The 11,758-nt window shown below is 46.6% G+C and overlaps 4 protein-coding genes across 4 annotated transcripts; 2 read left to right on the top strand and 2 right to left on the bottom strand.

The window, feature by feature from the left end:
• Positions 1–1,077: 1,077 nt before the first annotated feature.
• LOC106412986 lies at positions 1,078–2,528 on the top strand. Its single transcript, XM_048780526.1, has 2 exons — positions 1,078–1,825; positions 2,413–2,528. Exons 1-2 carry the CDS (start codon positions 1,078–1,080, stop codon positions 2,526–2,528), a joined length of 864 nt encoding a protein of 287 aa, XP_048636483.1.
• A 449-nt stretch (positions 2,529–2,977) lies between these two features.
• LOC111201969 lies at positions 2,978–3,526 on the top strand. Its single transcript, XM_022694321.2, has one exon. The coding sequence runs from the start codon at positions 2,978–2,980 to the stop codon at positions 3,524–3,526; it is 549 nt and encodes a 182-aa protein (XP_022550042.2).
• A 2,183-nt stretch (positions 3,527–5,709) lies between these two features.
• On the bottom strand, positions 5,710–10,967 carry LOC125575944. Its single transcript, XM_048735424.1, has 2 exons — positions 10,073–10,967; positions 5,710–9,744 (listed from the first exon to the last, which is right to left on the bottom strand). Exon 2 carries the CDS (start codon positions 9,742–9,744, stop codon positions 8,296–8,298), a length of 1,449 nt encoding a protein of 482 aa, XP_048591381.1. The 5' UTR covers positions 10,073–10,967; the 3' UTR covers positions 5,710–8,295.
• LOC125609254 lies at positions 10,528–10,881 on the bottom strand. Its single transcript, XM_048780459.1, has one exon. It carries the CDS (start codon positions 10,879–10,881, stop codon positions 10,528–10,530), a length of 354 nt encoding a protein of 117 aa, XP_048636416.1.
• Positions 10,968–11,758: the final 791 nt, after the last annotated feature.

The following is an 11,758-nucleotide window of genomic DNA, read 5'->3' as shown; positions in this document are numbered from 1 at the left end:
CGGTGCCCAGGATCCCCGCTGGAAGGAACCCCGGTTCCCCGCTATGGAGTTTTTCGGGCCCGGTCCCAGGATTGCCCCCTTCCTCCGGGAAATGGAAAACTTCGGATAAAGAGAACCTTCCATATTTCCGAATATAGAAGAGTTTAACCTACTCTAACCGACTAAGGGCCGCCTTAGGAAGACTATATAAAGGGGATCTAAACCCTAAAGCAAGGGATCGACACTTCAAGACTTACAGATTATAGACCAATCATTGTAGTTCCGGCTTGTTCTATCTAATAAAACATATCTGCAAGTCTATTTCTCTGTAATACTCACGAAATCTATACAAATACTAGCTTTGTCCATCTCTCTGTGGTACTCACAAAGATCCTACACAAAAATCCCCTAACAGTTTGGCGCTAGAAGGAGGAGAGTAAACTAAACTACGTGATAATGGCGGTGGATGAGCATGACGAGCTACCCAAAGCAACTCAGAGAGAGGCTGAACTCCAAAGACAAATCGATGACCTACAAGGTCAAGTAACCGGGTTACATAGAGCTTGGGAAGATATCAATCCCGAGCTGTCCTTGGAGTTCCAAATCCTTAAGGAAAAACTCGACGAACATCTAAGCAACTGGAGCAGAGCGCCGAGAAGCTCAGCCAGCTCGAATCGGAGTATCTTACCCTCCGAGACGAGAACCAAGCCCTTAACACAGCATGCAACAAGAAGCGTCGATTCCGGACTCAGGTTCGCCCCATGCCGCCTCTGGAAATACCTAACTCTAGGGCATTCACGAATCTCCCAACTGCAGCGCCGGGAGGAGAAGCATCTACGCGACAAAAAGGCTAAGAACGCTCAGACCTATGACGGGGAGGACAGCGACTCGGAACCCAAGCCTGATAAGGAAGCATCAGATGGAGCAGCAAGAGCGGAGTCTCCCATAATCGCTCACCTTCACCAGATTTTCTCTAATAGGCTCGACGCCATGCAATCCATGGTATAGAGACTCCTAGGGGTAGCTCCCCCCATACGGAAGAGCAACCCCGACTCCTACGCCGACACTCCCTTCACGGATGAGATCAAATTGATCGAGATGCCCATGAATTTTTCTTTCCCCAGTATCAAGGCGTATACTGGCACCACTGATCCAGACGACCACGTCGCCCAATACAGACAGAGGATGCTCGCTGTAGCACTTCCCAAAGGGTCACACGAAGCTACCATGTGCAAAGGTTTTGGCTCCACTCTGACCGGACCTGCTCTGCAATTGTATATCAACTTGCCCTCCAGGTCCATAGCTTCCTTCGCAGTTCTCAGCGATAAGTTCATGGAACAATTCTCCAATAGCAGGGACCTGGAGAAAACCTCTAACAGCCTCTACGAAATCCTCCATCATCGAGCTGAACCCCTGAGAGGCTACATAGCCCGTTTCAATCAAGAAAAGGTGGCTATCCCCAAATTCAGTATCCCCACTGCTATCTCTGCTTTCAAGAGAGGCCTTCGCCCCAACGGAGACCTCTACAAAGAGCTGACCAAATACCAGTGCAAAACCATGGAAGACGTCCTATCTCGATCCTTGGCGCAGGTCAAATGGGAGGAAGACGTTACCTGTTGTGCCAAGGCGCACGAAAAGCAAGATCCTAAGACGATCAGACCAAACCGAACCGAGCGAGACGAGAAACCCTCTCAAAGACCAGCTAGGGACTCCAAGAATCAAAACCGGGGCGGGTACCAGAACCAGCCAATCGAGAAGGAAGAAGGGATGGTAGTGTCCACATGGCCAGACATCTCTCACCTCTCCGTCTCAAGGCCGGAGCTTATCAACGTTTTGAGGCAGATGGGCCAGTGTGGGAACCGAAATTCGCACTGTCGATTTTCGTTTAAATAAGGAAACTAGGAAAACCCTAATTTCCCAGTGGACCTGGATATCTCTTAATTACCACACGTCAAGCAATCAGAACACGAGAATAACAACGATAAAGTATAAGAAATCGAAAAGAGAGCAAAGTAGATCTTATTCCGAATTTGCGTATGAGCGTTTACAACAAGGTATAAGCCTGGGCTCGAGAGCTGTCGACGAAATTCCTAGTTCTAGCCTAAGACGGCTAAACCTAATTGAGTCGCAGCTCGAAATAACAAAAACGGAAACTTGCCTAAATGCTCTAAGTGCTAAATTTGCTCTGAAAAAGTCTCCCTCCCATGCCTCTCGCCTAGGACTCCTTATATACTCGCTCCATGGTCGGTTTACGCTTTTACTCTTCTGCCCTTAAGCCGTCATAGCATAAAATAGAGATATTCCATTTTTCCCGATCTTCGTAATTATCCTCAAAATTTTGTATTTATCCGCGGAAACTTGACATTTATCCTTCCTTGCGCGCCAAGCGTAAACCGTGCTATGGTTTATGGGCTTTTGGTTAAGAAATCATAGGATGGGCCTCGAGTCATGTTTTAGTTCCCTTTGGACCGTCTTCCGACTCGAAGCGTTTACTGCGACTTCTCTTGATAAAGAACGATCTTTCCGCGGTTGTAATCCGCAAAGTTTGATCGATGATTTAGAATAGCGGAAAACATGAACCGAGTTTGCTACGGTCTTCGGGAGATAACATCGAAGGTTTGACGAGAATGCATGGACTGGTGTCGTATCGATGTTTCGGAAGAGCTCGGTCGCTACGTAGCGACCGAGCTTTGGCTTGAGCCCGGTCGCTACGTAGCGACTACCGCACATGCACGCTGTCTGGCGACCAAGCTCGGCTCGGACTTGGTTGCTACGTAACGACCGGACAGTGCGCATGTGCGGTAGTTGCGCAATGACCGAGCTTGGTTTGTTTGCTTTGAGCCCTCAAGGATACTTCTTCGTAAAGGTTGATTTTTACGAAAATCATATTTTTCTTTTACTATCTTTTCGGAAATACGATTTCCGAAGATTTTCGGGTTTTAATTCCATCATGACCGTTTTTGACCCCAACAGCCAGCAGGTCAAGTGGCCTCAGAAGATGAAAGCCCCCAACTCTTTCCGGAATACTGGCTTCTGGTGCGACTTCCACCGAGACCACGGTCACAAAACGGAGGACTGCGTCACACTAATGATCGAGGTCATCGAGCTGCTTAGGAAAGGGCACCTCAGGGAGTTCCTTTCCGAGATGGGCAAGAGAAATCTAAGCAAGGAGACAACAGGTAAGCCCACTGAAGCTGCTCCTGTCTCCCCACCACGACAGGACCGAGTGATCCATTTCATCGCGGGTGCTTCGGAAGTCAGTGGCATAAGCCATGCAGCCGCAAAGAAACGCACCTGGAAATCCAAGCACGGCCTAGAAGCAGCCAAGCCAAAACGCCAGCTCCTAGGGACGGACGAAATAAGTTTCACGGCCAAGGAGCAGGAGAAAGTCCTCACTCCTCACCACGACGCGCTGGTTATCTCGCTCACTGTAGCAAACCGCCTGGTAAAAAGGATACAGGTAGATAATGGAAGCTCAGGCAACATCATCTTGCAGGCCGCATACAAGGACCTGGGGTTGGAGGAAGGCGCTCTAACTCGTAGGTAACCCCCCTTATAGGTTTCAGCGGGGAAGTCAAGCAAACCGCGGGGGAGATAATCTTCCCCGTATACGCCGAAGGAATCAACATGTCAACCAAATTCCTCGTGGTTGATTGCGATTCGTCCTAAATCATGATCTTAGGACGGCCCTGGATCCACAGAATGGGGGCCGTCCCCTCGACCCTTCACCAATTGGTGAAGTTCCCTATTCCTTGGGGCACAAAGGCGATCAGAGGGGCTCAAGAATATTCTCGCGCCTGCTATCAGACAACTCTGAAAGGAAAGACCAAGGTCTTATAGCAATTACAGAGAAAACCTCTGGCTCATCACACCGAGGAACCGGAGGTAGAAGAAATGGATGAGGTGCCATTAACAGAAGGAGATCAGACCCGACATCTCAAGATCGGCTCCAAGCTAACGAAGGGTTGAGAAGAAGACTGATACACTTCCTCAGGTCTAACTCCGATTGCTTCGCTTGGTCCCACGCGGAGATGCTTGGGATCGATCCAAAGATCATCATGCATAAGCTGCAGGTGGATCCCCTACACCAACCCGTCAGACAAAAGAGACGGAAGTTTGCTGATATACCTTGGATTTGACCCGTTTTCATCCATGGTATATAGGTGTTTTACTATATATATATCTATGTTTTCTACTCTTCTAGGTATGTTTTCATGTTCAGGTGCATTTCGGAGTAAAGCTATGACTTTGGAGCATTTTGGCGCTTAAAAGACATTTCATCCAAGCTGACCATATAGAGGTCGACGAGAGGAAGAACAATCGATCGATGCACATCCAGTGCTGTCGAGCGACACCATGAGATGCCTCGACAAATGAAGATTAATATCGATCGATGTACACAAGTACCATCGATCGATGTCGAGACATTGGACATGCGACATTTTGGATCCAGCGGACTTGAAGCCAAGTCCAAGCTAAATTAAGAAAATGCCCTGACGAGTTTTTAACCTAGTAGATTATATACTGCCTAAGTGTTTTGACGGCAGAGAGAGCTTTTTGTTACAGTTTTACTTTGAGAGAGAGAGAGAGTTTTGGAGAGAAGATCACTTGTGATTGGAACTCCTTGTTTTCATTTCTTTTCATCTATACTATGAATTTCCATTTCTTCATTGTCATGAATTGCTTTGCTATGTCTGAGTAGTTCATTTATTAGATCCAGGGTTCAGATAGGTTTGTGGGATTAGCCCCAAACTATAGATCTTTCTTGTTGTGATATTCATGATAGATTTGTATTCATTGCTTGTTTTAGCCTTGCTAACTAGAACATGATCATAGGATTGCATACTCAAGCACCCTTGTTATCCCATCCTGACATCTATCTATCATATTAGGACTGCTAGAGAGGGCTAACCGCCAATTTAGTATCTTAATAGGGCATATCATACTCGCGCATAGGCCTGGCTAGAACCCGTCGATCGAAGTCCTCAACTGACTATCGGTCGACGTAGGTAAAGGTGTATCGGTCGACGTCCATATAGGACCATCGATCGACACTCTTTCGTTGTCAAGATAATAACCGTTGAAGATCTAGCTTGTTAACTAGTGAAACATGCGACAGATGATCACTGAGTTGAGCGGTTGAGCTCTAACATATCATGCATGCGACAAATAGGCATCTATAGATATTATAATCTCCAACACCTGAATAGTGGCCCTGCGTCTAATATCATTTCCAACCAAGTTACATTTACTATTTACTTCGATTGTTACTATTGCTATTTCATTTAAACATTTACAACTCTTAGAATTAATAAACACTAGATTTAATTGTTCCCTAGCTCCTTGTGGATTCGATCCCTAAGTACTACATCTGAACCTCTTTTGATGAGAGTAACACTCCTTAGGGTAATTTGAGTGGTATCATTTGCTCATGAGAGAGATGCGATCATCAACGATGAAGTCAAGAGCCTGCTCGGCGCGGGGTTCATTCGTGAGGTGCAGCATCAAGACTGGCTAGCCAACGTCCCCGTGGTCAAGAAAAAGAAGGGGAAGTGGAGAGTCTGCATTGACTTCACGGACCTCAATAAATCATGTCCAAAGGACCCCTACCCGCTACCTCATATCAACCAGCTGGTGGACGCCACCGCGGGGCACCAGCTGATGAGCTTCATGGACGCGTTCTCCGGCTATAATCAGATACTCATGCATCCGGTAGACTGATACACTAAAAATGAATCCTTGCTACTGTCAAGTTAACAGTGGTAATTGTAATATTTGAGATTCAATCCAGAGGACCAGTTTACTCTTTACTCTTATGAGTTCAATGTCAAGCTGAGAAACAAGTGGGTTTTGAGAATTAATTGTGACAAAAGTAACAAGAATGCCTAGGTAATTTGAATTCAATTTAAATGAAGCTGGCTTAGGGTCAATGATCGGATGTTAATTGCAGAACTGAACAACTATTCAAGTGCGATGAAATGCGGTCTAGAACTCAGATCACTCAGCTGGAACAACTCACTATCGTGATCTTATTCCCTATGCGTGCCGGCCTTGAATCCTAAGCTCTCGCTTGGAACAAGACGCGAAAGCAAGCTTTAGATGCGAGATCTGATTAGTTCACTTAATACCCTAATATCTACTCTCGCTGATTAGGGATACTAAGCTCATTCAATATAGGTCGACTTATTTCCTAACGGTTAGCTAGAGGATTAAATCATAGATCCAACATTAAGTGATCAGTTCAATGCAGGCAGTAAGATCAATATGAATGAAGATAGTTGAGATCACTTATTTGTGTTCAGTTCATGCGGCTAACACCCTACAACCCTAAGCAAGCTTAGCCTACTACTCAATCATAAAGCAGGATGACACATGCAAGATTTCTGAATAATACTGCATATAAAATAAGTAAAAAGACAAAGGGTTCAGGGTAATCTTCTCGTGAGAATGAGAGATGGAGCCTTCTCCCTTACAAGTTGCGTAAAATCCAAAAGAGCAATCTCGGTTTCTTGTAAAAACTAGTGTGTCTTTAAGAAAACGATAGCCTCCCCTTTTATAGGGAGGCGCTGGTGATAGGAGAATAAGAGAAAGAGAAAGTCGAAACTAGGGCAAACTCCAGAATAGGAAGTTTTCTTAATGATCGGGAGCAGTCTAATGCTTGATCTCTTCGGGAGCAACCTTTGGGTTGTTCTAAATGACTGTTCCACGTTGAATCCTTCAAAACAGCATCTGACTTCCTGAAACTTTCTCCTTTACTCTTTCACCTGTTCCTAACCTGGAATGATGTAAATTAAACACGAATTAGGACTGAAAATGAGCTCAAGGTGCACATGTATTGGTATTAAAAACACCACATATCAATTCCCCCAGACTTAGATCCTTGTTTGTCCTCGAACAAGACCAAGCCTCAAGAGCAGGGAGAAAGGTTTGAAGGAGTGGGAACTCGCTTTCTTCTGAATAACCATGCTCTTACCACACATCTCTGAACCATACAAGCTGTAGAATCAGATTGCACACCCTTACCAGAACACCCCACGATTGCTGTTCGAAGATCAGCTCCGTACTCTCTATCTCATACCTGAAAAGGTTGCACTATCGAGACAAAACTCCTTTAAGAATCATTTAAGAACAGCGTGAGCTTCTCATTACAAGCACTATTCAGGGTAGACGGGTTGATAAGGAATAGGCTGTTTTACAGTGGAGCTGAGAGTGTTTAGGGGTTACCGTGTTTGAGTGCATGCAGGATATCGCGCAAAATAGCAAGAGAGGACGGATTTGTTGAAGCCCACAACCCTTACTCATCTCTGCCTCACGGATTGGGTTGTTCTACAGTGTGGATCAATCGTGCCACTGTTCTCCGGCTCTTGACTTCTTTTTATTCCTCCAAAATCTGTACCCACTTCTTGCTCACCCTTTTCCAGCAGCATGCATCTCGAATCTACCCTCTCCATCATAAATAAATTAAAGCATTCAGTTTTTTTTTTTTTTTTTTTTGAGTGGAGATGGAGAGAGGTATCGGGACGAATGTTTTGCAGCCGCTGGGGGTCTATCCTCTGTTTCTCACGGGGTGCCATTGTTCCATGCGCCTTCGACTGTTCCGTTCTTTAAGGATTGATCTTGTCGGCTGTTCTCAATCTGCTTGCTCTTCTCTCTGAGTGTCAGGCGTCAACGAGTAAGGGGCTGTGTCAATCCTATCCTCTCCGGCCCTTTTGCACATATCTGCACATATAATATTGAAAAACAGAGTGCATGAGGGTGAAAATAAAGGCTTAGGTAGAAGGTTGGAACTAGCTAAAAGAATAAGAAGCCCTGAGCGTTGGTCTCGTTTCCCTGATCTAGTGCCCATAACAAGAAGAATTTCAGTCAAGATTAGGTTCAAGTTGGGGTGGAGTTGAGTCTACCCAGTGTAACCTGATCGGATGAGAGCTTCTGGAGAGTCAAATGAGATGAGTCAAAGGGTGTTCCAGGTCCAAGTATGGGCTCTTTCATCACTGCTAAGGTCACTGGATAAGAATGTTAGAGCACGAGGTGGTTAAAAGAATATATCACAAGGTCCTAATTCCCACAAGAGTTTTAACTGACTCGATCCTAAACTGACTCGATAAAACATCCAAATGACGCAAGGACTGACTCAAAAACAAAGAAACAAAGAAATAGAGTTTCAGCACACAGTGCTTCCCCCAGACTTAATCGACACCATCCCTGGTGGAAATGAAGCTGAGGTCAGCCAAAAAGCAACACAGCATAAAACATAAAAAAATAAAAATAAAAAGTTCAGATGGATAGAACAATGGATAGAGGATAGTCCTTGCGGACTCAGTCGGACTCGCCGCTCTCGGCTGGGTCAAAGGATCGCCTGTTGCGCGAGCGATGAACCTCTTCTGAAGAAGGGCCAGTTCCCATGGGCTCCTTGCCTGGTCGGTGGGATCTTGGTGGGCGATCTGTCGTAGACTGGCGCTGGGCGCTCCCTCCAATGCATCCCCCAGTGACGAGGTGGAGTATCCTCCGCATGAGGCTGTTGTTTTTTCGCTGCGAGTCCACCATCCAGCGTCTGTAAGCTTGATCATCGGTCACATCAGCGAGCTCTCCGAGGTCGTACGATGGGTCGGCTTCAGGGGTGATGTCCTCAACATCATCCATGTCTTCGTCAGGGACCGCAGCACGTGGATCAGTGCAAAGGAGCTCGGGGGGAGGAAGAAACCGTATGTTCTCAAACACGCTGAACCTGGTGATCTCGGGGTGAGGCAGTTTGGTGAATAGCTGAGTTCCGGCTTTATCGAAAAAGCTGTAGGTCTCTTCATCTCGCATGATGTGGCACGCCATTAGGTACCTAATGTCGAGGTACTGGACCTCCTTGTTGACGCTGTATTTGGTGAGATCAATGCCGAAATGCTTGAAAAGCGGTGTGAGCAGGCTGCCGCTCCTGTCTTTCTTCTTCGAGCCGTGCATAAGGCACTGTCGCCGCTCGCATATCATGGTCATGAAGTTGAAACCGGGATTCGTCTTAACCTTTTGAATGGGAATTCCGGAACCAGAGGCGCGAATTTCATCCTCAATACCAGTGTACAGGGTTTGCAGCTCCCCGTTGGTGACCTTCGAGGTCAGATCCTTAGCGAACAGGAGGTTTGAGATGATCTTCGCGATGACACGAAGCGCGGGGTTCCGAATCTGCGACTGGTAGACCTTTCCGGCTGTGAAGTTCCCATTTGCAATGCAGTCCCAAAAGGCGTTAGAGGGAGAGAACTTTTTCGCCACCGCTACCCCCTTCGGTTCAGTGGCCATCTCATAGATTTCATTGAGCTTGTCGAGGGACAAGGAGCAGTACTCTCCATCTGCCATGAAAGAGAACGAGCAGTTGGCGTAGGAGGGTGCGTCGGAATCCTCGTAAGTGATCGTGGCTGTGGCGAGCATCTGGCGAACAAGGTCTGGGTAGAGCTCGTGCGTTGTGTAGCACAGAGGAGCAATCCCGATGGCGTGCAGCGTCTCGAATACATCCTCGTCGATCCCAAGATCAGCCAAAGTTTCCGCGTGGCAAAAACGAGTGGGTAGCATGTCAACTCGGAGGAGGGCGTTGTAACGCGCTGCTGTCCCCTTATCCCACCCCTCGCAATTGAAGTCCAGGAGCAATGGGCTGTCGAGATCAATCAGTTCACCCTCTTGTTCACGGGGCCATGGGTAGGAGGCGGACGTTTGTTGCTGCACTTGCGGGGGTGGCGTGCTGCACGTGGCTCTCGTTCGCTTGGCGGATTGCTTAGTTCTTGCCATCTACAAGGCAAACAAGACCAAGCATTAGTTCTATTATGTCACATAGAAGAAATGGAATCGAAGTATTCCCATCTCTCCTTGTGCGAACTGCAAACCGCTGTTCACTTCAACAAATTTCAACCAAATCAAACTGAAATCTAAACCCTTATTGCTTCATTCTCAAATCGCAATCGTGAAATAGGAGAGTGTTCATATTCTAAATCAACCCTAACAGCACAAGTGGAGATCAAAATCAAGTGGTTAAACAAGAATCGATCTATGAAAGCGGTTAGAAATGAACTTGCAAACCGAGTTTTTGCGATTTGGTCGGGATTGTCGGGCCTCTTACCTGTGGAAACTGGTGAAGTGATCTGCAAAAACAGAGAGAACTCGAGATTCCAAACGAATGAGAAGCAAAACCACTTAAAACGGTTGAGAATCAAAGATTTGGTGGTTTGTTTAGAGAAAATCGCAAGTGGGGGATCAGTGTACGGCGGACTGAAAGGAAAAGTGAAGAGTGAAACCTTAAATAGGCAAAACCCTAACTGTTCCCGAAATTATCCTCTTGATTTTTTTTTATTTTTTTTTTGTTCGGAACACTTACCTGGAACAGTCGATGGGTTGTTCTAACAGAAGAACAGTCCGTTGGTTGTTCTGAGTGAAGAGTCCGATTTTTTTTTTTTACCTGCAAAATAAATTAGAAAAGGAAAAGAACAGACTATGTGGACAATGTATGTACTGACCAGTGGGTTGCCTCCCACCAAGCGCTTGTTTAAAGTCATTAGCTCGACTTGGATCAATCGATCAGGCTGATGGGGGCTCGCTTTGGGGAATTTCTTCTCCCTCTGCGATAGTGGAGTCAGCAAGGTAGTGCTTGACGCGCTGTCCATTCGCTACAAACTCGTCGCCTTTTCTGTCTAATAACACAACTGCTCCGTAGGGTCGAACTTCCTTAACAGTGAAAGGCCCGGACCATCTAGACTTCAACTTCCCTGGGAACAATCTCAGCCTCGAATTGAAAAGCAAGACCTTATCGTTGGGTTCGAATTGTCTGGCAATGATCCTCTTGTCATGGTAGGCCTTGGTTTTCTCTTTGTAGATTTTGGAGCTTTCATAGGCGAGGTGCCTTATCTCCTCCAGTTCATGAATCTGGATCATGCGTCTCTCGGTTGCTGGCTTGATGTCAAAATTCAGTAGCTTGACTGCCCATGCAGCCTTGTATTCAAGCTCGACGGGGAGGTGACATGCTTTACCATACACAAGGTGGTAGGGAGTCGTCCTAGCGGCGTCTTGTAGGCTGTTCTGTAGGCCCATAGCGCATCGTCCAGCTTAAGCGACCAGTCCTTTCGCGAAGTGTTGACAGTTTTCTGCAGGATGCTTTTGATCTCCCTGTTGGACACCTCAACCTGTCCGCTCGTCTGTGGATGGTAAGCGGTTGCCACCTTGTGGTTCACTCCATTCTTCTTTAAAAGGCCCTGAAATGCCTTGTTGATGAAGTGTGTTCCACCATCGCTGATTACGACCCTAGGCACTCCGAACCTTGGGAATATGATTGAGCTGAACATCTTAGTCGCCACTTTTGCATCGTTCGTAGGGCTTGCTACTGCTTCTACCCACTTAGACACGTAGTCAACGGCGACAAGGATGTACTCGTTCTTGAAGGACGCAGGGAATGGTCCCATGAAATCGACTCCCCAACAGTCGAATACCTCAACCTCTAGAATGTAATTCTGAGGCATCTCATTCCTCTTGCTGATGTTCCCAAGTCGCTGGCATGCATCGCACCTGGCTACGTAGGCTTGAGCATCCCTGAACATAGTCGGCCACCAGAACCCTGCTTGGAGGACTTTAGAAACCGTTTTGAATGCAGCGAAATGACCTGCGTAAGATGAACCATGGCAGTGGTGCAGAATTCCTGGGATATCTGCCTCTGGAACACACCTTCTGAATAAACCATCCTTGCCTTGTCTGTACAAGAACGGTTCATCCCAAACATAACGCCTTGCCTCTCTCAGGAATTTCCTCTTGTCGTTTC

The sequence above is a fragment of the Brassica napus genome, chromosome A1, assembly GCF_020379485.1.
Source record: "Brassica napus cultivar Da-Ae chromosome A1, Da-Ae, whole genome shotgun sequence".
Classification (NCBI taxonomy): domain Eukaryota; kingdom Viridiplantae; phylum Streptophyta; class Magnoliopsida; order Brassicales; family Brassicaceae; genus Brassica; species Brassica napus.
This window is presented reverse-complemented; position numbering and strand designations above follow the sequence as displayed.

Coding starts and splice junctions, on each gene's coding strand:
- LOC111201969 (XM_022694321.2), top strand. CDS start 2,978: ATGAAAGCCCCCAACTCTTTCCGGAATACTGGCTTCTGGTGCGACTTC.
- LOC106412986 (XM_048780526.1), top strand. CDS start 1,078: ATGCCCATGAATTTTTCTTTCCCCAGTATCAAGGCGTATACTGGCACC. Junction 1,826..2,412: donor CAACGTTTTGAGGCAGATGG/GCCAGTGTGGGA, acceptor AAGAAATCATAG/GATGGGCCTCGAGTCATGTT.
- LOC125609254 (XM_048780459.1), bottom strand. CDS start 10,881: ATGATCCAGATTCATGAACTGGAGGAGATAAGGCACCTCGCCTATGAA.
- LOC125575944 (XM_048735424.1), bottom strand. CDS start 9,744: ATGGCAAGAACTAAGCAATCCGCCAAGCGAACGAGAGCCACGTGCAGC.